Raw genomic sequence first — 27,867 nt, forward strand, 5'->3', positions numbered from 1 at the left:
ATTAACTGCTCTCACATTTTTCTGTTCTATAAAAAGTCATGTGGTGCTGATGAAAATTATAGACCCTTGGAATCAGCATTAAATACAAATTCAGACAGTGTTACCATCCTATTACCATCAACCGCATCGACTTGGCTTCGGTAATTGCAGCTGGAGATGAAGTGCAGGGGTTTCTACTCTATACAATCTCTGACAACAAGCACTCTGCCCATTAGTTTGCCAGAAACAATGTGACACCAAGCCCCGACTCGGCTAAGTACATCCCCAAGGAGGTGACAGCCACCAAGGAGAAAGGGGAAAGCAAGGCGGCTTAGCCAGGGATGGGAAGATGAGGATGGCTCAGGTTCAGTTCGGCTCCGGCTGGCGGCAGGGCTGCTGCTGGGGGCAGGGGGGGACCACGCAGCTCTAGCGCTCGTCTAAATTCGGGAGGTGAACCAGCTAACGATGCGGCAAATCTGTCCTATGGGCTGGGGTAGCAAAGCCACCAGTCCAAGGGAAGGAAAGAGCTAGGGAATGCAGAGGGGACAAGGAGCAACCTTTAAGCAGTGGGATTATCCTCATGGGACATGGGGAAGATAAGACGTAGAGGGATGCTCTTGTCGGGGATGTGGGAGCATCCCCAAGCATCTCCCTCTGGACTGTCCTGGTTCAGGCACCGGGCTGGGGCTGGCTCTATCGAATGCTGCAAAGGCTGCGCTTAAAGCCTAATTGAAAGAAATCACAGCACGCTAAAGGGAGTTTAGGTCAAATCAATACCAACGTGGTGGGGAGGGCGAGTGGGGGGAGCAGGGCGGTGGCCATGTCCCAGCGGCAGCTCTGCAGGCAGGGCGCGGGCTGCGGCTGCAGGCTTCGCTGCCGGCTTTTTTGCCATAGAAAGGCAAGGTGAAACCCGTCGTCCTCTGCTCCGCGCAGGACAAACCCGGCAGCGGCACAGGATGAGGGTTGGCAGCAGCAGCCCACAGCAGGGAGGGGGCAGGGGAGCCGCAGGTCCTCAGGGTCCTGCTTTTCAGTTTCCATTAATCAGGGATGAACATGCCTTCGGTGGCATTCGCAGCCCAGCAGAGCTGGCAGCAAGCTCTTTGGCCCACGAGCCTCCACCACAAAATTAACCCACCCGTCCCCACGGTGGCAGCTCCCATGCTGGGCACCTGCCCTTGAGCATCTGAGCCTGCTTGGAGGGATGAGGATGGGGCAACTGGGGCTGTGGGTGGGAAAAACACTTCTCGGGAGCCCCCAAGGGCAATGGGGTAGTAACTACTGCCACAAGGCAGCAAACAGCGGGAGCCAAATCTGCTGCTGGCACGTGCTGCTGGTGTTGTGCCTTTAGCTCCGTCTCTGCAGGTGCTGGCATGCTCCACGCTCACGGCGAGGGCAGGGAAGATGGCCCGGCCACCAGGCACAACCACACAGCCTCAGCACACCCGAGAGCAGAGACATGCCTGGAGCACGAAATGGCTGCATCTGCTGGCCTGGACTCTCCAAAATGTCCAAAAACCCCTCCAAAACATCCGAAGGACATCCTTTGTGTACACTGGCTCCTGACCCACACATGGGAAATGTCTGAGAGAGCACAAGGACTGGTCCAAAACTGTGCCAAGGACTTCTCCAGCCATCGGACAGAACGGGCAACCGAGCTCCTGTGCCGAGGGATGCCCCAGGCTCCTTGGGGAGAAGCAGCCAACATGTCCTGTGTCCCACAGAGCTCAGGGACCCCCTGAAGCAGCCAGGGTCTGGAGACACAGGAGGACCAGAGGAGGTCCTCAGGAGATCACGTCTATCCCCAATTAGCAGGCACAGGGCAGACCCGGGCCGACAGCCCATGTGCTCCAGACTCCTCGGCGGGCTGGGCTGCAGAACGCCCCTATCATCTCGGTGATTAACCAGCGGCTCCCTTTGTTCCTCCTCCGCCAGCAGTGCCCACCAGACCCCACCGCACCTCCCTCTCGCCAGCTCGCATGAGCCGCCTGCCTCTCCGCTCCGGTGACCCCGCACCATCGTCCTTCGTTAGCTCGGCCAACGCGTGGCTGATGGGCAGACAAAGGCAGGGATGGGGTGGGCGGCTGCGGCAGGCAGATAACCACGGAGCCCATCCCACGCGGCAGGGAAGGGCAGGTGAAATGTGGGCACTGGGCTGCTTTGTTGCTTTGGGGTTTTTTTTCCTATACATTCCTGATCTTGGAGTCTTTTGGTGAATAAAAACCCCATCCCTTGGAACAAGCTGTGCTGAACCCAGTTGTCTTGCTTCTCCCCATTGTAAAAAACTTGGCTGTGCTCTGATTGAAGCAGGGGGGGATTTAAAGAGGACAAATGCTTTATAGGCAATAGGTTCCCAGAGTTAAACCGCCAGCCTCGGGGGGAAATCAGCCCAAAGCCCTAAGTGCCTCCCGCACTCGGTATGCCATGGCCGTGGCCATGCCTGCTCCGCTGGCTGCAGGCGACGGAGCAGCGGAGAATAAGTTATGACATATTTACATGCTATTATACGTTGCTGTTACATATTCACTGCTTTGGCGGGCGGTTGGTTATACGGCAACTCCAGCTGACCCACAGATTAATTCAGCAGGTGGTCTTTAACTGTGAAATCTCTCTTAATACAAAAATATTTCTCTTGCTGGGCAATAGCTAATTCTTCATCCTGACAGTAATGTAGCTAAAATCACAGCCTCCTACCCCTCTCTCTTCCAGTCACACCCTAACACATGGAATCCTAAGCACACACGGGCACAGAGATAAATTCAATACAACCGGCCCATTGCCAAACCGCCAGCGAGTTCCACCAGGATGACGTGCTGCTGGAATTTGCTGTTCGTGGCAGAGAAAACCCATTTTCTCATCATGGCCCGTGGGGCTCGGAGCATTTTCAGCCACCTGCACATGCACATGAGGTGGGCACCTGACCCCAGCCCCCGGATCCACCAGCACAAAGGTCTTTGCAGCCCATACCAGCACCAGCACATCGCAGCCGCCCCTGCCCTGGGGAGGAGAGAGCACAGCAACACTGTGGGCAGCAGGACCCTGCCCGTGCTGCCCCCGACCCCTCTGCCTGCCCAGGCACCCGCTCAGGGGCAAAAGGGGAGATGCCCTCCCTGGTGTCCCCGCTCCCACCTCTGCCCCCGCAAAGCCCCCAGCCGGGGCTGGGCAGCAGCAGCTTGTTCTTCTTTCATTAATGACAAGACATAAATTAAACATGAAGCATTTCAACGTATCATCAGTGAAGCAGTTAGCTCCAGCCTCGCCACCTCCTGCCTTGGCCATGGGCTGGGACATCCAGCCTGAAACACCAAGAGAGTTTTTGGTAGAGTTTTTTTCCCCACTTTTTTTTTCTTAAGCCCTTCCTGCAGTCCCCGCTGTACTGGCAGGGAAAGCGCTCCCGCTACATGCAAAAAAACCTGCTATTTTTAAACTCCCGGTGTTTGTCAGCACTTTTGGCTCGAGTGGCTGATGGAGAAGCCAGTTTTGCAGCACCCGGCGTCCCGCGGAGGGTTGCGTGGCCTTTGCCAGGCGATGGTGGCACCAAGCTGTGGGCACTGCGCCCGGCCTGGCTGCCGGAGGTGGTGGTCCAGCCCACTCATCCCCCCGGCACGTGCCAAATCTGCACCACGCCAAAGCCCTGTGATGGATGCTGTGCTGCTGGGATCCACTGCTCCTGCCGGATTTCAGGCACTCATGACCTCTGTAGGTTTACATGCACCTATAAAAATCAGCAAGCAGGGCTGAGAAAGCAGGCTGGCTCCCAAGGTTTGGCATTTCTCTCTGCCCGTTGCTGGGAATGCCAAAGAGCTCCAATCCAGACATCAACCCCAGCCCTGTTTTCCAGCTGGTGACACAAAACCTGGCACTGCCAAGGATCGGGACCAGAGGAAGACCCAGAGGGGCTGGGAGCCGTGTGTGGGTCTCCGGTGGGGCAGGATGGGACCGTGGGTCACAGCAGACCCATGCTCTCTTAACAGCAAAGAGCACCGTGGGGCTTGAGCTGGACCAGGGGATGCGGCAGAGCCCAGGCACCAACCGCAGCCAAACCGCAGGTGGGTTTTGCCGGCCTGGGTCGGGCTTTGCAATGATGAAGAGGTTTAAGTGGCCGCAGGGAGAAAAGGAGAAAAAAAAAGAGAAAAGGAAAAGGTGGTCATGCATGAAATGATTTCATTTCAGTGACGCGGAGTTTGCATTTGATAAGTTCATCTTACAGAAAAACGTATGTATAGAAAGGTCCAGCCGCCAGACATGGAGATGTGGAATGGGATAGGGATGGGGCTGAGGAGAGAAGGGCTCAGTTCTAGCCACAGCCCTCTGGAAGGAGAAATCCTCTGTGCCCGGGGACCCCGGTGGAGAGCAGGGACCCCCCCACGCAGCAAGAGCAGGGTCTGCAGAGCCCTTTTCTGGGGACAAGCTGCAGTGGGACTGGCTGCTAGGAATAGTGGGTGGTACGGGGGCATCTGTCCGCTCCCCCCGAGCCAGGCAGGGATGGGCCCCGGCCCCGCAAGACCCTAAACTGCCACGTTTTGGCCCGGCTTATTGCTCCGCACTTCGATACCTCTATCAAACAGCCTCACCCAGTGCTGGGACGGCGCTGAGTCCAGCAGGGAGGAGACCTCCATGGGCAGAACAGCCCCCCGAGGTGCCAGACCCCACCGGGGCTGTGCTTACAAACCTGGCATCCGCGGCCAAGCCCCTGCAGCATCTGCAGACACGGGGGCTCCCCAGCAGCCGGGGGAGCATCTGCAGGCGGCTCTGTTCAAGAGTGAAATCAAATATTTCTACAAAATGATCCTCTGGCCAGCCAGTGGACTTTCCATCCCCCTTTTGCTTCCTTCCACCTGATTTCATCCCTCATCTGAAGAGGAAGATGAGGAGAGGAGGTCGGATACGGTGCTTCCCCCAGCGCAGCGTGAGCACTGCGGGCTCCCTCCTCCCCGGAGACAGAGGCAGAAGCAAGGCCCATTTTCGGGGAGAGCTGCACCCCACGTTTCCCCACGAGATGCTGTGAACCTTCACTCAGAAGGAGGGCCAGGTTATGCCCATTTTCTTTGCTGGCAGACACAGGAATTGGAGGCACGGGGCCAGATTTGGGCCCCAAGCAGAGCTCTCAGATGAACTTTTACAGGTCAGAAATGGCCCGTCCTCCAAACCACAGCATTTCCCACCGCCCTTCTGGTTTCCAGTCCCTGTAGCGCTGGTCTGGGGACAACCCTCAGCCCCACGTCAACTTTTGGGAGCTTTTAGGTGAAGGTGACAAAACCCCACGTGACTGCAGCAGGGGCACAGCGGGGAAAGGCGGCATGTTTGGGGGTACCCAGAGTCCCATGGGCTTGGGATTCCTATGGGGGCTTCCAAAGGCCCCTTTCCCTAAATACTTAGGAGCTTGTACACCCTCCCATGCTGGGGCACACATGCCTGGCTAAGGCACCCATGGGTGCTGAGCCCAGCTGTGCCGCCTGGCACTCGCTGTATCCCACCCAACCCCAGCAGGAACCTCCATCCCCATCTCCCTGACATGCTGCCAGGGCCACCGCTCTGGGGACAGAGGTGGCCCCCACCGGGGAGGCCAGCAGGAACATGGTCCCCAGCACCGGTCCAGCGGAGAGGCAGATGGACAGGGCTGGGGGGAAGGACGAGGAGGAGGAGGATGAAGGCTCTGCGAGCAGCAGGGAGGGATTTCTGTGGGCTCCCCAGCTCTGCCCCTCGTTTGCTTCGCCCTGCTTCCCCACAGCCTCCCGGCAGCTCCCGAGCTGCCTAATTAGCTCTCCCGGCTCCTGCCGCCGTCCAGCTGGAGCTGGAGGGCAGGGACAGACAAAAGCCTCCCTATTGACAGCTCCTGCGAGGAAGGGGCTTTTCTTCTCCCCCTCTGCTTTTCTTTTCAAGCCCCTCTCCCCCCGCTTGGGCCGGGGCCATGGGCTCATTAGCGCTTGGGCTCGTTGGGAGCAGGAGGGAGCGGGAGGGAGCAGATGGCAGCCAGGCGGCTGGCGCGGCCGGCCCTGCCACCGCCTCTTCCCGCAGAGCAGATGCCCGATCAACAAGGGGGAGGATTAAGGGGAGCTGGGGGCCATCAGCACGGCAGGGTCGCCAGCGAGGGCTTCCTCCCCAGCAGCACACCCTGATGCCGATGCCCAGGGGCTGCCAGCCCACTGGGGATAAGTGGGGATCGGGGCCACCAAAACGTGGCCAGGAAGCCACTGGATGGGATAGGAGAGAGCTGGTCCCCAGCACATCAGGGACTCTCTGCTGGGCCAAAAGTCACAAGGGAATTGCAGCCACCTTCTGCCCTCACTGGGGGTACTCGGACCCCCTGGCACCGCAACGCCACGGCTGCTCCTGCCCTGTCCCAGCGCAGTCGGGAGGGACACGCTGCCACCCTTGTCCCAGCAGGTTTGCAGCAGCAGCGCCCAGACCCATCTCCAAGATCACCCGCGATGGCAAACCAGGCAGCAAAACTGCGCTTAATCCCACTTCAGCAACACGCCCCTCCCTCCCCCTCCGTGCATAGCACGTCCCGGGGGATTAAGGGTTAAAGCACAAATCCCCTGCACTGCCCTGATGTGACCCACTTAGGCCATCTGGCAGGGAGGGATGCAGGAGCCTCCTTTCTCCCAGCACTGCCAGCGCTCACCCAGCATCACCGCTGCCCCAGGAGCCGATACCGGCACCCGCAGTCCCCGGCCTCAACACTGCCCTTGCTTTTCATGTAGAAGTGGATTTTGGCTGAGTTTGGGGGTGCTGGGATGGGGCAGCCTGTGCCACACTGTCGTGGCTGGTGGTGTGGGAGTGGGGAACCCAAACACCCCCAAAACCATCCTGCAAGCCCCTGGATTGCCACCAGCTCTGGGTCCCAGGGGGACCCCGGAGCATGTCCCGGCCTGGCCAGTCCTGGCACCTGCAGGTTCCCCGGCAGACGGGTGAATATGAAATACGCAGCATCGCTGGGAAAAGTAAGGCCATCGAGTGCAAAGGGGCTCCCGGCTACTACACAGTGTTTGAGGTCATGGCCAGGGAAGAATCATAGAATCATTTAGGTTGGAAAAGACCTTTAAGATCACTGAGTCCAACTGTAAACCAGGCAAAAGCCCTGCCAACAGGGAGGAAACGGGGTCCCGGTCGCAGGGCCGGGGCTACGGCACAACGGCGATACCCATCCCCAAAGGCTGGGCTGAGACTGGCAGCACCTTTAGCATGGAAGGTTTAAAGATATTTTCAGTTCACAAGCACCGAAGCCCCTCACAGCACCCGTCGGGTGGGTTTCGCAGCATCCTTATGGACCAGGGAGAGGGAGTGAGGGCACCCTGGCTCAGCGGAGGGGCTTGGGGCAGGGCAGAGGTCCCGGTCCCTGACTCCATCCCTCCTGGCACACAAGCTCCTCAAACCACCCCAGGATTTTTCATGCGCTGGAGCAACCCCCCCCAGCAAAGGCAAGCATGGGGGCAGCCCCAGCCCTCCCCAGCCTTCCCACACCGCCGGGTCCCTCACCCCCAGCCGCAAAAGCACGGCCCCAGGCTGCACGGCGAAGCCCCGCCAGGCCCTGCATGAGGAAAGGTTAATTGGAAAAGCCCCTTTCCCCCATCGCCTCGGTTTTTCCTTTCATGCTGCAAACTGGTCAATAATCCATTTACTTTGGCAGAGCCCTGCTCCAGGCACGGAGCTGCGTGGGGCCGGAGTGAGCGGCCCCCCAGCTCCATCAGGACTGGGAGGGAAGGGATTAATGTATTCTATTGTTCCAGGATGAACTGTGGGTTTAGCAGAGCTTTAACCCTCTGAACCTGCCAGGGAATTTAGATGGAAGAGGCTTTATCTCTGGGACCAGCAGCAAGGTGGTGATGAGGGATGGGGCATGGGGAAGAGCCGGCTGGAAGGGGGAAAAAGAAAAAAAATCCCCTTTGGCCCCAGGAAGCCCACTGCTGCCCCACAAGGATGCAGAATTGAGCCCCTAGCCGTGCCCAGTGGGGATGGATTTGGGCTACGGCCGCTGTGGGGGCTCCCGGCAGGACCCCCATGCCACAGCTGAGCCCCTTGGCACCCCATGAGGGCACAAGCTCAGCCAGCAAAACCGATGGGGAGACGGGCAGAGCTGGCCCAGAAACCACACCATCGCCTCCACCGCTGCGGGAAGCACGGGGCCGGATCCAGGGCAGAGATCCGCGGCGTTTGCAGAGAAGCAGCTGTCAAGTGTGGGAGAAAACAGAAATCCAGATGGTCATCTTAATTTTTCATTTGGCTAACTGGTCTCCCCGTCTCCTCGCTGGTGCGCTCTGTTCACTGGCACCGCAGTCATTTGCTCTTAAATTAGCCGGGAGCATCGTCAGGGAAGAGAGGCCGATCCAAGCAGCGGCGCAGCAAAACCTTCAGGAAAAACAAACCCAGAACGGAGCCGGGTGCGGAGACGGCTGCAAAAGGAGCTGTCGCAAGCCTTGGGGCTGTTCTCCCGGCAGATCGAGAGCAGGAGCCCGCTCTGGCTATTGCTGGGCTACGACCCTGGTGCCAGCTCGGGGTGCTGGGGACATTGCTGTGTACCCCGATGGGGACCCGCTGCAAGGCCCCTGGGGATGCGAGATCTGGCATCTCATAGGCACAATCTTGCCAAGACAGCAGCCGTGGGCTCCCGGCAGAGCCCCGCGTGATGCAAGCCAAGCCAGCAGCCCTGATGAGAGGAGCCGGCGACCGTGGTCTCTCTGCTCCCCCAGCTTTTGGCTTCGAGCCCCCGGCAGCAAAGCCCCTCTGTGGCAAGGGGGCAGGGGGAACACAGCAAGTACCCCGCAGACCCCAGGGAGAGCCCTGCCAGGGCTGACCCCACTCGACACCTGTAGCGAGGGCGGCGGCGCAGATGGCTGCACCGTGGGGAATATCCCGGGGCCCCGGCCGGCGGCACACGCTGCAAGGAGACAAAAGGAGCCGAGCTGCTCCGACACGGGGAGCCAGCAGCATCACGACCAGCTGCATGGAGCACACCCTGGCTTGGGGACCTCGTTGCGCAGGATCTGCCGGTGCCGAGGTGCAAAACGCGGCGAAGCCGAGCTGGCGGGTCCATTTTGCCGTGTGCCAAGAGCTGCTGACCCCAGCACAGACGGTTCCCCTCCTGCCAGAGCTGGCATTGCCAGCTGCACGGAGAGGCGCGCGTGTTCATTAAGTTTTTAACAGAGCTGCAAACGCTTCCAGCCACAGTCCTCAGCCTAAGCGGGATGTCCGCGGCAATCCAAATTGCCATGTAGAGCCGTGCATCGTTCCTGGTACTTGGGCTTGCTGTATTTCCCCGATGCCCTCATTTGCTGCTGTGTTACATCCCCGACTATGAGAGATTTAAGCAGCGCTCGCTCAGGCACATTCAGGCAGGAGAGAGCGCGTGTGTGTGAGCCAGCACCCAGCCCACTGATGGCCCCTTTGGGTGCCGACCGTAGCCTGATGCAGGGGAGGAGAAAGGCACAGTGGTTCCCCCACGAAGGCTGAAGCCCTGCAAATGCTGCCCGTGGAAATGAGATTTGCTCTTCTCCTTTGGAAGCCTAAGCCGTGCCTTTCCCAATTTCCTACCCTGATTAATGGCAATTGGAGAGATTGGGAAAATTCACGCTCGGGCAGCTGGGCCGTGGGGGCAGAAGGGACCCCCCCATTGCACAAGCAGCGGGACCCCCGTCCCCCTCGCTGCCGCAGCTCACAGCCTCCAGCGGCACAGGAGGCATCCGAAACGGCTCCCTCGAGCTCTCTGCTGTTTAGTACAGGCTGAGCCCCCGACACCCAGCTCGCCACAGACCGAGCCCCTCTCCTCTACCCACCCATCGCCTTCCTGAAACTTTGGGTCGCTCCCCACAGCGGGCGGGGAGCAGTCAGGAGCCAAAATACAAAGCAAAGAGAGAGGACAACCAGCAAAAGCCGCCTTTCCTTACAAAAACAGCGCAAAGAGGATATTTGTAACCAATATTGAGACAGTCAGCAAAATAAAACCGGTCTAAATTAGAGAGCGCGTTGTTGTGAGGAAGCCTCACGGACTCTTGCCCATGCGATAGCCCGGCTGGGCGGCTCGGTGGGCACGAGCAGCCCCCTCGCCTCTTTTCAGGGGTTTTGACCCCTGCTCTGCCTCTGGCAAATATGGGGGGCACCGGCCTCCCTGGGAGCAGGAGGGACAGGGCAGGCAGACACCAGAGGTGCAAAGCTGAGACCGCTCGGCTCTGAGACCTGGGGGACACCGGACCGCAGCTGCCCCAGTCGGAGGCCGTGTGCGGGTGCCTCGGGCAGCCGTAGCCTCCAGGCTGCACCCCTGGGGTGCATCAGCCTCCCCCCTGCGCCAAGGCAGGGGCCAGGATCCCCTCCCCGAGCATCGCCTTCTCAAGGGCCCCTGGTGAAGGAGCGATGCAGAGACAAGACCACCAGCAGGACGCACGCCCCTGCAAGGCAGGGACGGAGGTGACCACGCTTTCTGGCTGATGCCCCCCCCCCACTGCCCCCCCCCCCATAGCCCAGCTAGAGCTTTCCAGGCCCCCACCCTGCTCCCCTCGGGATGCAGCCAGCTCCCGGGCTCCAAGCACCACCGAGCCAAAGTTTCCCGAGCCTGCTCCCCTCTGGAGCACAGCGGCTACCCGGGGAGGGGGCCCAGCCAGCCAGCATCCCCTGCCCCAGGCACGGGGGTCCCCCAGCTCCCGAGCCCCTAACTGGGGGTGGGGGCAGGAGACACTCCAGACCCCCCTGATGGGGGGGAGGGTGGGGGGTACTAACTGGGGGTGGGGGTGGTGCAGCCCCCAGCCGGAGCCGGGATGGGGGGGTGTCCCTGAGCCCCCCTCTCCCCGTGCCCTGGCAGCCCTTACCTGGGCAGCGGCTTGCGGGCCGTGATGCTGGCCACGATGATGCTCTCGGGTCGCGGCGTGGCCACTGCTTTGAAGGTGCCTCGCCAGAACTTCTCGAAGAGCTGCTTCTCGCCCTGCTGCACGCTGGCCATGGTCCCCCCGCCGCCGCGGCCCCGCCGCTCTCCGCGGTGCTGAGCGCTACATCCCCGGCCCCGCTCCCCGCCCGCCGCCCCTCGGCTCCGTCCCGGGAGCCCCGGCTGGCGGGGATTTGTGCGGCCCCGGCCGCCCCCGGCCTCGCGTTTTGTGCCGGCGAGGCGGGGAGAGGGGCCGGGCCCGGCCGCCGTCCCCTCCCCGGCGCCGCCTCCCGCAGCCGCTGCGCCCGGAGCCGCGGGGAGCCCGGCCCGGGGAGGGGGCGGCGGCCCGGGGGCTTCGCCCGCCCCCGCTGCTGCCCCGGCGGGAGGAGGGCGGCTCCGGGGAGGACCCGAATTCACGCTTATCCCCTGCGGGAAACACGCTGCCTCGCTGGCCACCCTGGACCGGCGCCGGGGGGCTCGGAGGGCTCCGAGAGCTCCTGGGGGTCTCGGGCAGCTCCCACCCTACAGGCAGGTTTACCACCCCCACTCACAGACCCGAGGCCACCCTGGCCTCTTCGCGGTCCCCAGAGCCCTCCTTGCTCCATCCCCATCGTTACCTTCACCAGCCGAGGAACGGCTCCCAGCTCACTGCTGGGTCGGGGGCACCCCCAGACCTTGTCGTTTGTGGGGCACAAACCCTCCAGGGCACAGCATCAGCCTGGGCCCGCACAAGTCCCTGTCCCCCAACATGGGCTACTGGTAGCCTTTGTGTTTGCCCACTCCCAACTGTTTACTAGACACAGGTGAAGAAAGAGGGAGAGCCCAGAGCCACCAGCTCAGGTGGCCGAGGGAGAAAGCAGCAGGAGGCCATGGAGACCACTCTGTAACTGGTCCATACTGGGACCCATATGGGGAGGAGATTTTGGAAGAAACCCCCCTTTTTCCCCCCTCCCCGTCCCTTCCCACTTAACAGGTGCTGATGGAGGGGCAGGGACGGGGCACGTTGCTTCTTGGCCCCAGCAATGGGGTCCTAACCAGCGAAGAAAACAAGACCTCACCTTGCAGGGCAGGATTTGACCCGCCGGGACCGGGCACGTGGAGAGGGGGAGGGAAGGGCTGGGGCGGCACAAGTGCAGCGGTGCTATTTCCCTTAGCCTCTGCACCGAGTACAATAAAAACATCTTTAGGAGAAAATGCTTCTTCTATCGGATGCTTTGAAGCGCAAGTAAAAGCTGGTGACCTTGGATGAATGAGACTCTCTCTATTGTGCCTTGGAAACCCGCACGATACGTTTCTATAAGCGACGGGGGGATAATGGAGCCAGGAACAATAGGTGGCGGGAGCTGAGAAAGAACGAAAATCATGGAGAAACTTGATCGCTTTCTTGTGATAAATACAAAATTAGGAGAAGGCTCATCCTGACAGCGTTGTCTCTTGAACTCCTCCTTCCCTGCCCCTTTTTGCTTTCTGCTCCCGGTGCTGGGGCTCTGCCCTGCTGGTACCCGGGGACAGGCGGCCCCGGGCTGCGTCCCCACGCCGAGAGCCGCAAAGCGAGAGCCTCGGCGGCACGCGCCGGCCAGCAGCGGCAGGCGTTGGCTGCGAGGCCGTGAACGGCTGGAGACGGAGGGTGGGGAAGCGGCGGCAGTGGGAGCAGGCACGCATCCAACGGGGCTTTAAAGAAACGCAGTCAGCTCTGCCAGACATCGCCTAAAGAGCCTGATAGGGAAGGACGACATTTGCGCACAGCGGAGAGATGCTCGCTGGGAGGCTGCTCCCCCCAGGAAAGCACCCAGAGGTGACAGGCACTGCGGCGGGGCTGGGAAAGGCCGGCCACGAGCTACAGCTCCGCTCTAGCCCAGGACACATTGCACATGCCATGGGCAGGAGATGTGGGAGTGGGGACCCTCCAGGGGCTGTCCTGGCCAGCAAACGGCAGGGCAGAGCAGAGCAGAAGGAGCAGGGGAGAGGGCTGGAGAGGTCCAGAGCAGCCACGCTGCTGAAGCACGGCTGGGGGAGGGTGCAGACAGCACCCCCGGCAGGCACAGCAGGCACCCACCGGCCCCGGGACGGCCACCCAGCAGCGGGAGTGGGTGCCACCACCGCCCCATCACCCTTCTCCCGCAGACGGGCAGGGACAGGCACTCACTGCCCAAGCAAATCCTTTCCTTTGGTCCTTCCAGCCGTTCCCATAACACACAGCCGATTCGTTAGGAGCCTGTTTCCCTTCAGAGCACATTAAACTCAAAGGGAGATCAGGTACAAGCACACACGTGCCCTGGTCTCGCTCCGCTTTGCTGGCGAATGACCCAAAGGCGGGGTGGGGGTCAGGCAGGAGCCCGGCGGGCACGGCCAGTCCTGCTGCCGGCCCCGTCCCTCTGCTCACGCTCATTCATCAAACCCCCTGCAAGACATCAGCCCCTGCAGCCCCCCGGGCTTTGCCGGATGAGGCCAACCCCCCCCAGCTCCACCCGGGGTCCTCGCTGCACCCCAGGGCATTTCACCCCCTTCCACCAGCAATCCTGGAACAGCTCTAAATGCCCCCAAATTAACTACCAAATAAAAGGAATAATAAATGTTTGCACTATTAAATTAGCAGCACGGGTGGTGTGTGGGCAGGAGGAAGGCTGCGATCATTACAAGAACCCTCTCTCCTGGCATACCTTGTGGAGACATCAGTGAGCCAATTAAGCAATTGGCTCGGTTAACGGAGGCTCCTAGGAATAGACTTCCCTGCTATAGAATAACTGCGCTGTAATAAATTGCCTCATAAATAAACAGCCTGAAAAAGCATTACAAGATACCCAGAAAAAGCACTATATCATGAGCAGAAATGATACCTTACAGTTCTAGAGTATCTATTAGCCCACGGCATTGCTAGTGCTGCCCCGAAGCTGGGCCGGTGCCCCTGCGAGGAGCCGTGGGGATGGTGCCGTGGGGCAGAGGCAGCCCCACTGCCTTCCCTGCCCCGAGCCCTCGGGGTGGCCACGGCCGTGCTCTGCAGACAGCATCCCCGGAGCCCCACCGGTGCTGCCCACCCTGCGAGACTCCAGCTGGCCGTTACTTGCCCCGTGGGCATTGCAATAAATGCCACCCTGGGTTATTTACAGCCCCATCGATAAGGTGGAGCTCTGCCAGGTTCAAACGTTTGCACCCAAATGGGTGCAGTAAATGGTAGCAGAGAGAGTCGGTCTTGCGACGGGAACAGGGAAACTGGGACTTGGAGGATAGCTGCACAATTTCCTTCAAAGCAAAAAAAAAAAAACACCACAAACCCAAACAAATCTCTTCCTTAGGGAGCTCTTCTTTGTTGTTGGTTTTTTTTTTTAAACGACACAAAGGGCCAAGCCTGGGCTTTCTGCACCCGGCATGGGGGGCTGCAAACAGGGCTCCCCCGAGGCCGCCGGGCCCCCAGCACCGCTGGCTGCACCCGGCGCCGCAGCCCTACAGCCACCTGCACCGCACAATGAAACACCCGGCATCCCCACCCCGCAAAGCCCCCCCTCGGGCCCCAGACCCCCTGGGAGAGCCGTGAGGGACCTACCAGGCTCAGAGGCAGGTGGGGATGCTCAGGACCCTCGGCCCTGCCTTCTCCTGCTTTATCCTCTCCCGCATTTAAAGGGCCCAATCTCCCCGTCCCCAAGCTTTGATTTTGGAGGTGATTGAGAAAAGAGAGCAGTCCCTGCTCTGGGTGAACACCCGCTATGGGCGTTCAGCCACTGTTGAGGAGGACAAGCTCTGGGGCCGAGGGAAGAAGCGATCAGCAGGGCGAAGCTGTGTATGCACGAGAGGTACCCGAGGGGAGGGAAAGGAGAAAATGTGTTTAACTAGGATTAAATTTTAATCCGTTCCCCCTTCTAGGGAGAAGAAAGCTGGGTTTGTCCTGGAGCTGCACAAATATTTTTCTATAAATATTGATTTTTTTTTTTTTCTTATTTGGCTTGTGCCCGGCGGGAAGAGCCAGAGCCTGATTTTGCCCAAACCACCCCATTCCCACCTCCACGCGGCGTTGGCGCGGTGTCGCTCCACCCATTCCCCAGCCAAACAGGTCTACTGCAAATGCAGAAAATCAATAATTATCTTTGGAAGTATTCATTATCACTCAAGAGTCAATAAACAAAGGCTACGAGTGCCCTCTATTCATGGCACTTCAGAAGCACCTACCAATTATTCCCTTGACTAAGCCAGCCCTGCCTGGCAGGAGTGGGCTTCTCCAGCAACGCTGCTGCCTGCTGCAATGTCTTCCTGCTTTGGCCAGGGAGGAAGAGGAGGAGGAGGAAGAAGAGGAAGGGCTCCTTGCTTAAAACGACATTTGCAACTGAGATGTGAACCTGCAAGGCGATGCACAGCCCCGCTTCGGATGCCGTGGCAGATGCGGATGGATGCTGAGAGGGTCCAGCCATGGGGCTGCCTGGGAAAGGGGCTGGGAGATGCTTGGTGGAGCTGGATCCAAGCTGGTTTTCCCAAGAAAGGCAGCGTGGAGCAGGCTCTGGGGCAGGAAAGGAGCAACGGCCGTGGGACAATGTGCAGCACTGCGTGCTGAGCTGGGGAAAGCCCTCGGAGGGTGGTGGGTGGCCGAGCAGCCCTGCACCGCTGCCGGTGCACCCTTAACTGATTGGCAAAGTCCATCAGTTGCATGAGGGCATTCATTGTCTTTCCATTGGGAAATATCTCTTTTATGGCTCTTTTCCCACCCGTTGAAAGGCTCCCGGCTGGCCTTGCAGCCTGTGCAGCCCTGGGCGGAGCCCGGCACCCAGGTCCCCCCTCTGCCCATCCCCACGGCTGGGCACCTCCAAGGACAAGGCACTTGCCAAAGGTCTCTTTTTTTGGTCCTTTCTTTCTCTGCCAGTGGAAGAGCCGTTTTCACCCACGGGAACCCAGGAGCACCCACAGCCCTGGGGCAACTGCAAGGCTGTGCCAGCCCCTGGGGTGCGGGATGGTGGCAGTGGCCAACCTGTCCTTTCCCTCCGTCCCCCTGCCCCACGTCTCGCCGGGTGATAAATAAGGGAGAGGCTGGGAAGCCGAGCCGCAGCCTTGCTTGAAGAGCACTGAGGCTGTGGGTGCTGGGGTGCATCCATCTCTGGCAAGGGCCATCCATCAGCGCCCGGCTCGAAAGCTTCGGGATGCTGGACATGGTGCACTCCGGGACGGTGGGGGGCTGCGGGGTGGAGGAGGGAGGGGGCTGATATTGGGGGGATGCAGCTGCGCTCCCCTGGTTTGCGGCAATGGAGGATGAGGGTGCCCACGTCCCCTCCGTCAGCGCTGGCTCACTGCACAGGGTGTCACCCCCAGGCCACAGAACACCTGTGGCCAGGCCCCAGCTGCCTTGCAGCAGTCCCAAAACACCTCTCCATCATCTCCAGACAGACACCGGGGACCTGCCGAGCCCCTGCGTCCCCCTCCCCAGGGCCACCCGCGGCGGCAGGACCAGACATCTCCCACCCTGGCCTTCTGCACCCACCTCAGTGGAGGCAGCCGGCTTCGCCATCGGTAGGAGGGTGCTTCACAGCTCGCCCACCCATGCACCCGCTCCAACAAAAGCGCTTTTTCCTCCCTGCTCACCTACCAAAGCCGCCCAGCCCCGATATTTAGGCAGCGCAAGATGAAACGGCGCGGGGACGGATAAGTGCGAGCGTTCGCAAGCACAGCTATTTGCAGCTGCCGGAAAGAGGGGAATGAAAGGGCAAGAGCAGAGGGGAGGCAGGAAAGCCAGATCATGGCCTTTTCATCCTTTTGGCTCTAAAAAAAGCTCCAGAGTGGGAAGGAGGATGGAGGGATGGAGATGAAAATATAATTTTTCCCCTCCAAGCTGCAGCGGCAGTGGCAGCGAGCCGGCCCCTGGGGACTATGCGGCAAAGCTGCGCAGCCGCCGCTGCTCTCCAAGCGCCACTGCCGAAAGGTCAACTGCAGCTGGCGGAGGGGGACGGAGCCCACAGCCACATGTGTCCGGGCAGGAGAGGCAGGGCCTGGCTTGCCAGCCCAGGAGAATATGGAGAAAAGCCCCTCGCTGGGCTGTGGTGGGCCCGGACAGCCCCGACCACAGGCAGAGGGTCCCAGCACCCCGAGGATGCACCTGAGAGATGGGGAAGGCAAAATGCAGAGCCACCCTCCTCTTCATTGCCTTCCCCGGCTGGCAATTAGCAGCCTCTGATCATACAAATAGCGCCGTTGCCTGTTGGGGTAATTACTAGCTAACGAAGCGGAGGCAGCTTGGTTGGATCCCAGCCTCCAGCTCGGGGTCTGGCTGGAGGGGGCGTTCGGGGATGCTCCACACAGGTTTGGGCTGCAGAGCTGGAAGGCATCAGGCTTTTGCCTCCAGCCTGGGAAGGGTGGAATGGGTTAGACCCGGGATACAGGTCCTTTTCCAAGCTGGCACTGGGATGTTCCCATTCCTAGCTCACTCCAGGTCCCGGTGCCAGCCCGGCAGAGACGGCTCCTGCCCCATGCCTCCAGCACCTCCCTGTGCCTGGCTGCACCTCACTGCGCCAAACCCATGAGCCAAACCAGGGGTAGGAGGAGGTTTCGTTTCCCCAAACTGCTCGAGCTTTAAAGACCAACCGGGCTCAGCACCCCTCACCTTTCCTTGGCCGCCCCGGCTGCAAGAGTCCATCTCCCCGGGGGAGCCAAGATCCGGATGAGGTGGGAGAGGGACAAGGTACAATCCACTGCCTTTCAGTTTGGGCTCAGACCTCAAAACTCATTTCACACCATGAGACCCCCAACCCAAGCCCGCCAGGGATGGGGAAGATGCTGCCCAAGAAACACAGAGCTGGCCACAAACCCAAAGCGATTTAACCAAACCTGCCTGGGGTACGCTGATGGGACGAGCAGTTTGACTCCATGCAATCACCTCTCATTGAGTTTTTTTTTCCCTCTGGCTTTTTCCCCCCCCCCCCCTTGGATTATCGTGCTGGGGTAGCAGCAGCCTGTTCTGCCTCCTCGGCCCCTGCCATGCAGGGCTGCCTGCGCCGTGGGGGAACGAAGCAGGAGGGAGCAAAGTGCCGCGTTCTGGCTTTTATGGACTATTACTTATAATGGAGAGGAACAAAAATACTGTAAAATAAAGCACTTGAGGGCGTCAGCCTAAGCGTTAAATAGGCTTCTGCTAAAAAGCTGCTTCGACTGAAAAAGCTTTCAGATTTGGATCGGAGGCATTACCCTGCTTGTGAGAAAGCCAGAGCTTTGATAAAGCCAGGGGGCCAAGCAGCACCGTCCCGGGAAAGGGGCTCTTGTGCTGCTCCCGGGGCACGGGATGCTCCCTGCCCAGCTCCCTCCCTCCCACCAACCACTTATAAATGCCTCAGGAGAGCACCCAGTCCCCCCCAGTTTCAGTCCTCCCATCCCGTCCCTGCGGAGCAGCACTGCCCCTGCAAAATATGCGGAGCATTTTGCAATGTTAATGGGCAGCACAACTGCTAATGTGTAAACTTCTACTGCTCCGGAGAACAAATGGAGAGTTTGGGGAGCAGACATTTCCCATTAAGATGCACTAATGAAATGTGAAAATGTTTTACTGTGCTGTAATTTTATATATTTTTGAACACAGCCGCAGCTGCAGCGCTGTTCCATTTGTGGCTAATTTAAGCGCCAATTAAACCGGGCTAAATTACAGCCAAATACGCCGCGGGAACTGATGTGACAAGGGACGTGTCCAGGAGCCCCAAATCTCGCTGACCTTGCTGTCACTGTTTGAGCTGGTTTGCAAGCTGGATCAAGGGCTGCCAGCTCCTGGCACTCGCCAAAAGTTCACGGCAGATCCCGGAGGACGCCGGGATTTGCCGGCTGGGGTGATGCAAGGGCCCTGCGCCTCCCACGGGCTCCAGCGCAGTTGGGGGCATCCGCAAGTGCCCAGCTCTCGGAGGGGTCCTTGTCCCTGTTGGCTGCAGTCGGGAGCTCAGATGAGGCTGGGGCTGTGGCAAACCCTTCCCTCTCGGCCGGGGACCCCTGCTCCCAGGAGCCGTGGTGTCCTTCCTGGGGCATCTCCTCAGACCCCAATTACCCGGCTAACGCTGGGGCTGCCACTGCACGCTGTATCCCACAAGTCGCCGAAGCTGCCGCTTGCCCCAGCTGCCTCCTGGGGAAGCCGATTCATCTCAGACAAAAAAACCCTCATTTTTATCGAGAATGGAGGAGCCGGTGGGATTTTGTTCTTCCTTCTGGGTAAAGGAACGAATAAATTACCTAAAGGCTGGGTCGTGCCCACTGGCCTCATCTTCGTAGCATCCTGAGCAGGGCTGGTGGCCACGCAGCTGGGTCCCGGCTGCCTTTAGCAGGGATGGAGCCCAAAGGCAGCGTGGGTGTCCCACAGCCTCGGGTCCTGCGTGATTTCTGTGGTTTAGGGTGCAGAGCCTGTTCTCAGCAGTTTGGGGTTGGTTTTTTTAGCAGATTTGTTTAGCTGATGATGGCCTTAGGATTTGCACCAGCGAGGGTAGCTCAGAGGGCTTCAAAAGAGCTGCAGGTTGGTGTTTGGCACCAGCAGCCGGCTCAGCTTCTCCCGCAGCCCCCGGCATGGGGAGCTGCCTGCTTTCCTAAGGGCATTTTTTTTTTTTTAGTTGATTTAGGCAATTGCAATAAATCTCCTGTGGGCCCTGGTTTCCAGCGGAGCCAGATTAGACCCAATTTAGCTCAGGAAGAGCAGGGCTGGCATTCTCCCACAGCCTCTGGCTATGCCCCTTGTGCCCAGGGGCACCCCGTCCCCGCAGACCCCCTGCCTGCCCCCCACCTTTCCTCCAGCCAGACAGACAGCAGCCTTGGCACAGAGTCCCCAAAAAGCTTTTTCTAATACCTACACACATATATACACATATTTTTAATGTGCATTTCCCAGGGGCAGCCAGGGAACCGAATCTATGGCACAGCTCCCAGGTGGCAGCACAGGATCCAGCACCAGAACACAAACCTGGGGTGCAGGATAGGCTCCTTCAGCTCACCGGGCTCCGGTGAGGTCTGGTGAGGATGTCTGTCTGTCTGTCCAGATGAGCCACTGTGCTGGTACTCTGATGTTGGGACCGGAGAGCGGGGCCGAGCAGCCACTCTGGGAAGCGGAAACACGGGATTTTGCCTTCCCAATGCTCGGCAGAGGCTGCAGGAGCAGCAGGGCCACCAAGGGCTGGCGGACATCATCTGCTGCCCGTCAAAACAGCCAAGGCTGATGGGGAAGGTGATGCCATTCCCTGCCTACCAAAACACCCACCCAGCTCCTCGCCTCCGAGTCCCCTCCTGGGCTCGCTGCCCCCTGCAAGACCTTGGCTCCCCCAAGTCCCTTGGCTGGTGGCAGAGCCCACCCACAGCCCCCTCCACTCCCACTGCCTCTTATGAGAGCCCATTAACCAGGCCGTGCCTCATAAACTCCAATTAGCAGGCAGGTTGTTTCCATCAGCCATCATCAAGCCCCAGTGCCCGTGGCCAGGCAAGCGATAGCTCCGGGGAAGTGGGGCTGGCCCCAGCATCTCCTGGTGATGCCAGTCTGGTACCTGGCGGGCACGGACCCCACCGCTGGAGGAGGCTGCAGCTGGGGACAGACCTCCCCAGAGCGGCCGCTAGCTCCTCTCTAATTAATCCAATTACAACATCACGTTGGCAGCACAACTGGTGGATTAATTGCAGTTTGCTCCAGGTAAATGGCAGGCGGAAACGCTCCCGTGTTCAAACAGGCTTGGTATTTGCTATTAACTATGAAAAGTCTGGCCTCAAACCTGGCGGCGAGGAAGGCGGTCCTGCCACCAGCATCATCGTCCTTGGGAGAGCTTGCTCCTCCCCGGGCTCGTTGAGCGTCTGCGGAGCCCTCACGTCGCTCCTGAAAAACAAATCCTCGCCTAAGACTAAGAAACCAAAGATTAGGGGGACAACGCTGGGAGCAGGAGCATGGAGTGGAAGGCTGCTTGCTCTCAGGTATTATTTTTAATAGAATAAAAAGGAGATTATTGGAAACAATTAATTGTTCAGACTGTCAAGAAGATGAAAGTGTCAGGAGTAAACAGATGCTGGTCACGATTCAGCGCTCATTAAGGCAGGAGAAGGATTCATTTCATATGCATGATTAACTCCTGGCCAGTGATGATTTACACAGCAGATGATCAAAAGAGAATTAATTATTCCACAAATCAGGCTGCTGCCAGTCCGGCCCCGGTCCCTGCCGGCGCTGCCGATGGCACAGCCCGCGGTCCCCAAGAGCGGGGCTGTCGCGGCCGTCGCTGCCTGTGGCCGTGCCCAGACCTGGCTGTGCGCTGCCTGCCCCTGCCCGGGGGCGTTTGCCCCTGCAGCCCCCAGCCCACCCTCCCCACCATCGCCTGGCGTCGCTGCCTGGCGTCTCCTCCCCTGCACCCACCAGGCACCTTCGATGTTCAACATCGAAGGGTTTCGTGCCGCCCAGCCCTGCTGGCGCAGCCGCCAGGGAGGTATCGGCTTTCTGACACCCGGCCCAATAATCTCCTCCTCCGTTAGCGGTAATTAACCCGAGGAAGGCTTCTGTCCACTTGACACCTTTTCTTTCCTTTGTGATTGATGGAGTCTCTGGCCGTTACAAATCCATGCCATCATTAAAGGAAGGAACTCCACTCCCTCTACCTGATTTATTTTTTAATACAGTCCCCTTTTGATCTCGTCTCTCTCTTAATTAAATTACGAGCTGTGAATCAACACCCCGCCACTACAAAAGCTGTTCTGCCTCGCTCGCTTTCCTCCACGGAGAGGGAAATAACATCTCCAAATGAAAACCAGGCATCGCTTTCCTGCCTGCTCCCAGTCCCAAGGAGGGGAGACCCCTGCCAGAAACAGCACCTGGGCTCCGCCGGGCTTGTCCCTCTTTGGGACCAAAGAGCTGCCGATCCCCAAAGCCCCCACAGTGTTCACCTGCTCCGGGGGCTCAGCCCATCCTCAAGCACCCCAGCACACACGGTGCCCATCCCTGCAGTGCCAGCAGCATCCCTCCTGCACCGGGACACCCCCGTATCCCCCAGGCCCAGCTCCCCTCCACCTCCCCTCCTTGCTCAGAGCCCACCGCCGAGGGAAAATCGAATGTCAGCTACCTCACATGGCAGAACCCCTGGCCACGCACCACCGGCCCACCACGGGCACCCGGCATGGCCGATGTGTATCACCGCGGCTGCTGGAGGGCCGGGGAAGCCACGTGTCACTGGGAGCGTAATGGTGTAATAACTCTTTCCTGTGCAGTCTGGATGATGACAGAGCTTATAATGAAGGATAATGGTGTTTTGCATTTAAATATACCGCACTGTTGACTCATGACTGCAGCAGCCCCGGGACAGGAGGAGTAAATCAGGGAGGGCTCCTGGCAGCACTCAGAGCCCGATGGAGGCATCTCCTGCAGACACCCTGGGACCGAGGGCAGGGGAGGCAGGCAGAGACACCCTCTGCCTCATCCCCCTGCTGAGTGCAAATGAGCCTGATGCTAATTTAAAGAACTTCTGATGATTATCACCTTTATTTTTAAATCTGAATTCCTGCAGGAGTCACCTTCAGCAGGGAGAGGCAGCCCCTCTCCGAGGCAGCGGCAGGGGGATGAATTGATTGCCTGTATCTGATTAGCAATTACACTCGGCGCACTTCAGCGGTAAATACTGTCACCCTGGGCTGGGGACGAGGTGATGGCAGATTGCGGGGGTCCCCGGGGAGGGTGCAGGGGGGTGCAGGCCGGGAGCCTGCAGGGGTGGGAGCAGCACTTCGGCATCCGGATGGTGCTGACACCCACCCTGGGCTCGGTGCCCGCACAGCACGGAGCAGGAGGCCACAGGCACCTCCTGGCTGGAGGGGACAGTCCCTAAAATAACTTGCTTCCCGAAGATTTTCCAGGCTCCGAGTGGAAGCCACTGGGGTGAGCTTGCCGCCTCTCCCTCCCCCGGGATAACCGTCTCCTGCTGCTGAAGCCGCCGGGCTGGTGCTCACGGGCATTTATGAGTTGTGTCTTTAATACGGCGCTGGAATATTTGCCCTATAAATTCCTAAGAACAGATTTATAGATGAGCTATTACTGGCATTACAGACTATTAATAAATCAGTTAAACCTACATAAAAAAATAGCATTCCCCCCCTTTACGGTGGTATAACAAACATATAGGAAGGGGCATGAGGCAGAGTGCTGCAGCTGGGGACAGCAGGGCCTGGCCGCTGTGGCACTGGGGCCATGTGCCGTGTCCCCTGGGCCACCTGCCCTGCCCCTGGAAGCCACCAGCCATCCTTCCCTGCGGAGATACGGGATGCACGTAACTGAGCGAGCTGTCAGTCAGCTCCTGCAGCAAAGCTGGGGATGCCCCGACCTGGGACACCACTGCCCGGACACAGAGGACCCCGGCACATCCCTGTTTCCCAGCTGGCAGAGGTGTCCCGGGGGAAGTGGAGGGTTTCTGCACACTGGAGCCGGCGCTGGGGCACTCAGGAGTGTGGAAGGGACGTGGGGGACAATGCTCCAACTGCGCTGCCTCCTCCATTTTGGGAGGCGAGCTACTTGCAGAGCCGGCTGCTCGGCGTACGCAAGCTATTTCTGGAAGAACCTCGATTGAGAAAAGCCATCTGGAGAAAGGCGGCAGTGGAGCCGCATCTCCGGGAGCAGCTGGCCCTGCGCTGGGATCTGGTGGGTTTTGAGGGCCACGATGCACAGGGAAAATGTGGAGTCTCCCCTCGGTTCCCGGCTGCAGCATCCCGCATGGTTGCATTGACCAGCTGGATGTCAGGGGGTGCTTTGCCTCCCTAATTCAGAGTCAGTAAAGTCCGGTGGCTTTCTCCCCACTCATGCCCTTGCCCATGGCTGTTTCCAGCAGATGGGCTGGCAGTGGTCCTGCCGCGATGGCCCCACGTACAGCACGGTGCATCGGTTAACAGCAGGGCAAAGCCTGTGCCCTCCGGTGCCGTGGAGCACGAGGAGCCCCTGCGAAAGCCGGGACATCTCCAAGGGAGCGTAGGGGGAGATAAACAAAAAAAATGCAATATTTTCCTCTGCCGCCAAGATTCCATCAGTGCTGGCTGGCTGGGTTTGATTAAACTTCTCAATTATTACATTTGGGAAGAATATAATTTAGCTACCAGATTAAAAGCAAATAAAACCCACATGAAGGGTCCCAGTGCATCTGTTTCCCCCGAGCCACCACGTGCCATGGCAGGACGGGCTGGGGGTGATGATGGCACCTCAGGGTACCCTCAGCATCCCTGCCCGGGGGCTCTCCAGGCTGCCAGCCCCCCCACTGGCCTTTCTCAGGCTTGGGATGCAGCTTCATGGCTCCCGTGCTGTGGCGGGGCTCTCCTGGGGACTGCAGGCACGGGGGACCCACGTGGCCAAGGAAGGACCACCGCAGGGGTGCAGACCACTCCTCCAGCGGGCAGTAGCATTGAGGACCCTAGTCTCATTAAAAGAGGTTATCTGGTGAAAGGACACCTGTGGGCCACGGCCACCCAGCCATGATCTGCCCGTGTTGGTGAGCTGGACTGTCCCCGGGGTGCAACGCGTCCCCAGGGCAGCAGAGCTCCAAGGGGGTGCAAGGGCAATGCGATCCCATCCCTGATGCGACCCAGGCAGCTGCCGGGGAAGAAGCCCTGCTCCCCCAGATCATCTCCATGCAGCCCGTTCAAATAGGCACACACCACTTTGCTGCTCTGGCAAGCTCTCATCTCTCTGCTTATTACTTTTAGATGAGCTGGCTATTTAAACAGCGCTTAAGTATTACAGCTGCTGGGCTGTAAAGTGTCTCCGTGACACAAGCCCCTGTTCCCAGGCACTTTAAAAGCCTCTGTGTAAATGAAATTAATAACAAAGTGAATTGTACTCGAATGCAGCTTCTGCAGAGATAAAGCGGTGGCGAGGGGAGCAGCAGGAGGTGAGGGAGAGGAGTTTAACCTCCCCTTCCCCACCTCTCCAGGCAGCAATGGACGATGCCGTCTTCAGAGCATCACAAACCCAAGTCAGATTAAACCCAAAACATGCTGAGGTCCACCAGGCTTTCTGCTCTGGGTTGTTCCTGGCAGCGATGGGCATCTGAAGTCTAACAGCACGATGTCAAATGATTGCTTTCTAAGCAGGCTGGTTTTTCTTCCCAGCCCAAGGTTCAGAAGCCGGGAGGGATGGAGTTGCCTCCTGACACCAGTGGGGTTTTGGTTGGGTCTCGCCCAGCAGCCAGTGATCAATGCTCAATCCCTTTGCCAACCATCTCCAGCTTCAAGCTGCTCTTAGCCGACAGTGTTTGTTCACTTTGTGATGGACAGAATTTGGGGAAACTCAAGCCAAAAAACCTCTACAGCCTCAGCCGGAGGCCACGGGGCTTTCATCCCCAACCTTTGCCAAATCAGCAGCAGGCAAACCCACCAGTCCTCCACGGAGCCACCCTTGATCCCGGCGAGCATGGAGAAGGAAAAAATGTATTTTAAAAAGATGCAGGTTCGCAAGGGCTAACCATAATTCACTGCGTGCCCTGCGGGCAGGAACAAGAGGCCGGCATGGAGAAAGAGCATCTTCTGTGGGATTTGACCCCAAGGGGGACGCGGTTTCTTCCCAGATTTTGGCTGGAGTTTCTGGGAGGCAGCGCCGCTCATCTGCAAAATATCCCCAGCTGGGGAAGCACCAGCGGTCGGGACCTTGGCGTCACGGCTCCGCCAGACGCCGCGCGGCCATCGTCAGCGGTGATTAATGAGACATCTGAGCTGTCGCTCAGCGCTGCGATGAGTCTGTAAGCAAACAAGACATGTTAGGGGAAAATGCTTGGGGGAGAAGAAAAGAGCTGGGCTGTTAACTCTAAACCTCGCAGACCCTGCGGGGAGACTCCCGTTGGCGTCTGACTGTTCGGACAGGGAGTATCCAGTCCCCAGCCGGCCGCCATCGTGGCTAGCATCCCTCCCCAGCACCTTTTGCTTCTGATTTCCAAGGGGATTTGTCTCACAGAGGCCCCGCAGGTGCTGGCAGGAGAGGGAGGCAGGAGCCAGTCCCACCTGCCTGGGGAGAGCAATGTAACATCATTCAGAGCTGGGATCTTACCTCCAAATCCGTCTTTCTTTGACAAGAGCAGAAATCATCCACTCAATCTTCAAACAGCAGTTCAAAGCCTTTACATCGCTCTCAAGATTAATTGGCAGCTAAATGATAATCCAGGATAAGTCTTATCAAGGCACAAGAACGGTGACATGGTCCGTCAGTGAAGCAGGGGATCCAAGGCAGAAGCGAGCTTCATGTTCCTGGTTAAATCCAACATCTCCCAGAAAAAAGCAGCCTATTCCCCTAAGAAATAGCAGTATCAGGGGTTAATCCTCACCAGGGGAACATTTCAAAGAAAACCCGCCTCGGGCAGAGGGTCTGTTTGCTTTCCATGGGTTAACACACGTGTGCTCAGGCAGGGGAGCAGCAGAGCTCTGGTCGCCGTTGGCCAACCCAAGTGCCCACCAAGGCAACGCGTGGCTGACCCCGCAGAGGACAGGTTATGGGTGGCACAGAGCTGACGGTCAGGCAGGTCCTGGGGCAGGAGGCTCAGGAGTGAGGCACATGCATGGCCTGAGGATGGCCATTAAATATAGGGACACCATGCCAGACCTGGGACATCCTCAAACGCAAACAGTGCCAAGCAGAGAAGAGGCTCTGCAGGCTCCCTGTGATTCACCTGTCCCGTTCTTACATGTCATGGCTGGGCACGGAGCCCGCAGACCTCCAGCACGGCCCAGAACAGCTGTTCGCCTGCTCTGGATTCTGATGTCCCGCTCCGGCGGCCGTCGCTGCAGGATGCAGGATGCTCCCCAAGCCATTGGTGAAAGCCTTGCAGCCCCACCTGCCCAGGGGTGCTGTTCCTTTACTTCCAACCCCCCTTTTCCCAGGCACCTCTAAACACTAGGGAGAAAAATAAATAAATAATCAGCCACAGCAAGCCGGCTGCACCAGAACATTTATTTCATATAATGCATCATTAATTTTCAATTATCGTGGTACTTCCCCCCCGCCTTCCTCCCTCCTTTTCCCGCGCACTTGGCAGATCGCTGGTGGAAAGTTTGCAGAGTTGCAAAAGAGCCGTGGCAGGAGCAGCGGCTCCGGCACAAGGGGAAGGGGCAGACGTGATGGGGACAGCGCTGGCACCTCGTACAGCAGTGAGGGGCTGGGAGGAGGATGGCAGCCCGGCGGGAGCGGTGTAAGGATGGACACCTCGGGGCCGTGGGTCAGACAAGGAGAGATGGCCTGGCTGTCAGCTCACCTCCGGAGTAATGTGCTGAAGGAGGTGACAGGAGCGAAGCAGAGGCGGTGACAGGGACGCTACAGGGGAGGGCACAGAGAGGGATGAGAGCAGAGCTGCGGGCATCTTCCTCTAGACACAGCTTCACCCTCCCAGCCCCAGCCAGGCACCAGCCTTCCCTCCCTTTCCCTCTCCTCCGGAGACCAGAGCCAAGCTGCAACCTGCTCCCAAAGCCTTGGTGAGACGGAGCTTGGGGATGGAGCCAAGTCAACCTCCAGCTCGTGGGAGACGTCCAGACTTGACCTCTGGGCTGCAGATGGAGATATGGTTTCTGTAGCCAGTAGCTGAAAAACCCAAGCCCACCCTGAGTCCTTGCATGGCCAGGATACCTCCAGAGGCTGGGGTGGCTCTGGGCAGGACCAGAGCTGCTGTGGCCGGGGTGCTTGTGCAGCACCCACCACGTCCCACAGCATCCCCATCCCACGGGGGGATGCTGCAGCTGCAGCCCAAGTGTGGAGGTGCGGCACTTGCCGTCTTTGCCCCATACTTAAACCCCAAACAGCTTTTTTTATTCCCAGGTCTATCTCAGTCAAAGCCATTTGAAGATCTCTGACGTATCATGAAGGATTTTCTAACAGGGTTCAGCAGACTTTAAGATTTATATCAAAAAGCCCCAATTTATTGAATTAATGCTGCAGAGCAAAACCATGGCTGCTTAACAACTGGAGTATCAGTATTTTACAGCAACATAACTAATAAGGCCATTAATACAAACTGGGCTCACTCCTGACATTTATATCACTGTAAATCTCTCTCTCAGCACTGGAATTATTTATGCCATCCCAGGCACTCGAGAAGCGCTGTCGTCCTTTATCAGGCTGAAAG

At 58.9% G+C, this 27,867-nt stretch overlaps 1 protein-coding gene and 1 long non-coding RNA gene across 3 annotated transcripts in view; both read right to left on the reverse strand.

The window, feature by feature from the left end:
* The window catches only part of SRRM4 (serine/arginine repetitive matrix 4), a 51,280-nt gene extending 40,272 nt beyond the window's left edge, over positions 1 to 11,008 (reverse strand). For both annotated transcript variants that reach the window (XM_087768793.1, XM_087768792.1), the window contains exon 1: positions 10,779 to 11,008. In XM_087768793.1, coding sequence (XP_087624919.1) covers positions 10,779 to 10,909 — 131 coding nt within the window. In that variant the 5' untranslated portion in view covers positions 10,910 to 11,008. The remainder of the gene's footprint in view (positions 1 to 10,778) is intronic.
* A 7,320-nt stretch (positions 11,009 to 18,328) lies between these two features.
* LOC148054402 (uncharacterized) lies at positions 18,329 to 20,123 on the reverse strand. Its single transcript, XR_015707221.1, has 3 exons — positions 20,022 to 20,123; positions 19,728 to 19,862; positions 18,329 to 18,984 (listed from the first exon to the last, which is right to left on the reverse strand). It is a non-coding gene; the product is annotated as an uncharacterized LOC148054402 (long non-coding RNA).
* Between the last annotated feature and the right edge of the window lie 7,744 nt (positions 20,124 to 27,867).

This window comes from Nipponia nippon, unplaced genomic scaffold (assembly GCF_047370975.1).
Source record: "Nipponia nippon isolate SJK-2023a ecotype South Korea unplaced genomic scaffold, ASM4737097v1 scaffold_30, whole genome shotgun sequence".
NCBI classification, from domain to species: Eukaryota; Metazoa; Chordata; class Aves; order Pelecaniformes; family Threskiornithidae; genus Nipponia; species Nipponia nippon.